General features: G+C 54.8%; 1 protein-coding gene across 1 annotated transcript; it reads left to right on the top strand.

The window, feature by feature from the left end:
- The first annotated feature begins 200 nt into the window (after positions 1-200).
- Positions 201-2,030, top strand: B3gnt6 (UDP-GlcNAc:betaGal beta-1,3-N-acetylglucosaminyltransferase 6). The gene has a single exon (XM_013512055.1). It carries the CDS (start codon positions 292-294, stop codon positions 1,435-1,437), a length of 1,146 nt encoding a protein of 381 aa, XP_013367509.1. The 5' UTR covers positions 201-291; the 3' UTR covers positions 1,438-2,030.
- Positions 2,031-2,441: the final 411 nt, after the last annotated feature.

Genomic DNA, 2,441 nt, shown 5'->3' with positions numbered 1-2,441 from the left:
AGTTTCCAGTTGGACCTGGGTGAGTGGTGGTACCATTCACCGCAATGAGAAAAACAGATGCGAAGGAATTCACAAGATGGAGACTTTGCTTTTGGACATGAGTCTGCTGGTCCGGCCTGACATCCGGTGGGTGTCCGGCAGCAAGGAGAAGTTTGGCTTTGCAGGTCACAAAAATCCTCCTGACTGTGGGATACCTGGCATACCTCAGTGTATCTTGAATTTTGGTTCCTTTTTACCTCTGATATCACGGATGAGACTCCTGGTTCACCTCTGACTTGGTTTCCCCCGCAGATGGCTTTTCTCAGCCGCAGGTCCAGGCATCTGAAGGCTGTGCCCTTTCTCCTGGTGGGTATGAGTTTCTTGGTACTGCGCCTGTTGCTCCTCAAAGAATTTCAGTCCCAGCTGGAGAAGCAGGAGGACCCCACTCATGACCCCACTGATGTTCCCACTGTCGCCGCGCAGCCCTCGGCGCTGAAACCCAGAACCCCGTGCATGGCCAATGCCTCAGCGAACAGCGTGGCCAACTTTGAGCAGCTGCCTGCAAGGATCCAAGACTTTCTGCGGTACAGACACTGCCGCCAGTTCCCGCTGCTCTGGGATGCGCCGTCCAAGTGCGCTGGCCGCCACGACGTCTTCCTGCTCCTGGCGGTGAAGTCGTCTCCCGAGAACTACGAGCGCCGCGAGGTCATCCGGCGCACGTGGGGCCAGGAGCGCACCTACCGCGGGCGGCGGGTGCGCCGCCTGTTCCTGCTGGGCACCCCAGAACCCCAGGAGGCGGCACGCGCTCTGCAGCTGGCAGAGCTGGTGGGCCTGGAGGCTCGCGAGCACGGCGACGTGCTGCAGTGGGCCTTCGCCGACACCTTCCTCAACCTCACGCTCAAGCACCTGCACCTGCTTGACTGGCTAGCGGCGCGCTGCCCACGTGCACGCTTCCTGCTCAGCTGCGATGATGACGTCTTCGTACACACAGCCAACGTACTCAGCTTCCTAGAGGCGCAGTCACCTGAAGGCCATCTCTTCACTGGGCAGCTGATGCATGGCTCCATACCCATCCGTGACAGCAGGAGCAAGTACTTTGTGCCCCCGCAGCTCTTCCCTGGGGAGGCCTACCCCGTGTACTGCAGCGGCGGTGGCTTCCTTCTGTCCAGCCACACAGCCCAGGTCCTGCGCGCGGCTGCGCACCACACACCTCTGTTCCCCATCGACGACGCCTACATGGGTATGTGTCTGCAGCAGGCCCACCTGGAGCCCAGCGGCCACGAGGGCATACGGCCCTTCGGCTTGCAGCTGCCCGGAGCCCAACATCCCTCCTTCGACCCCTGCATGTACCGTCAGCTACTGCTTGTGCACCGCTTTGCACCCTACCAGATGTTGCTCATGTGGAAGGCACTTCACAGTCCCATGCTAAGCTGTGACCGAGGACACAGGAGCTCCTGAGGCCGGGAGGGCTAGGTGGAGAATCAGCTTCAGCCCCAAGAACTGTACTGGTGATGTTTGCCTGGTTGAGAATGCATCTGTCCTGAACAGATACATTTTGTCCGACCCAGTTAGGAGCATCTGGACCTCAGTTGTGCATCGAAATCACCTTGGGAGAGAGCTCTGGAAAACACTACATCCTGGTACATTTTCTTGGCCTCACCTTCAGCAGTTGTGATCTTATTGATCTGGGGCAGCCCCAGACATGTACGTGGATTTTTGTTTGTCTTGTTTTATTTTGGGGTTTTTTTTTTCCTGTTTTTTGTTGTTGTTCCTCCAGCCATTCTAATGTCCAGCTCAACTTGAGGACCACTGGGCTAGGTATGTCTGCTCATCCTGGCCAACCCAGCTCCCCAAATCTTCCAAGGCATAATCTACTCATTGTGGGCAATGGCACAGTCAGTGTCAGGATCAGTGTCACCTATCAAGTGCAGTAGAAATATGACCTGTCATTTCCAGCCCTTCCCCTACCAACAAGCCTGACTGACAATCTTCAAAGCAAATCTCCCCTCCCAGAAGTCCGTCTGCACTTAGAACTGAGGAACAGCTGTCAATCTTCCTCCAAGTACTCTTGTGAAGTCAAAATGCTCGCTGTGCAAAGTGGAAACCGAAGCCCAGTCAAGGCAGAAGGAGGCACCATCCAAGTGACCTTTCTGCAGCCCTGACCAGGGACCCCATGAATGTTTTAGAGGTGAATGAATGAGCTAATGAGTAACTGTCTGTCCCAACAGTGTAGACTGTATCTGTGAGGACATTATATTTGTTACCTGGCTGCTAAAATAAATTCCCACCAGATGTGGTGGTGCATGCTTGTAAGCCCAGCATGTGCAAGGCTGAGACAAGAGGATTGCTGTGAGTTCAAGACTAGCCTGGGTTACCTAGTTGGTTCAAGGCAACTCTGACCTGCAAATCAAGACTCTGTCTCAAAAAAAAAAAAAATCCCATAAATGTATTATCCTACAGTT

Source organism: Chinchilla lanigera, unplaced genomic scaffold (genome assembly GCF_000276665.1).
Source record: "Chinchilla lanigera isolate Chin_1 unplaced genomic scaffold, ChiLan1.0 scaffold00013, whole genome shotgun sequence".
Lineage (NCBI taxonomy): Eukaryota > Metazoa > Chordata > Mammalia > Rodentia > Chinchillidae > Chinchilla > Chinchilla lanigera.
The sequence above is the reverse complement of the archived record's forward strand: the minus strand, read 5'-3'. Positions and strand labels throughout refer to the sequence as shown.

Excerpts from the sequence above, each read along its gene's own strand:
- B3gnt6 (XM_013512055.1), top strand. The coding sequence starts at position 292 with ATGGCTTTTCTCAGCCGCAGGTCCAGGCATCTGAAGGCTGTGCCCTTT.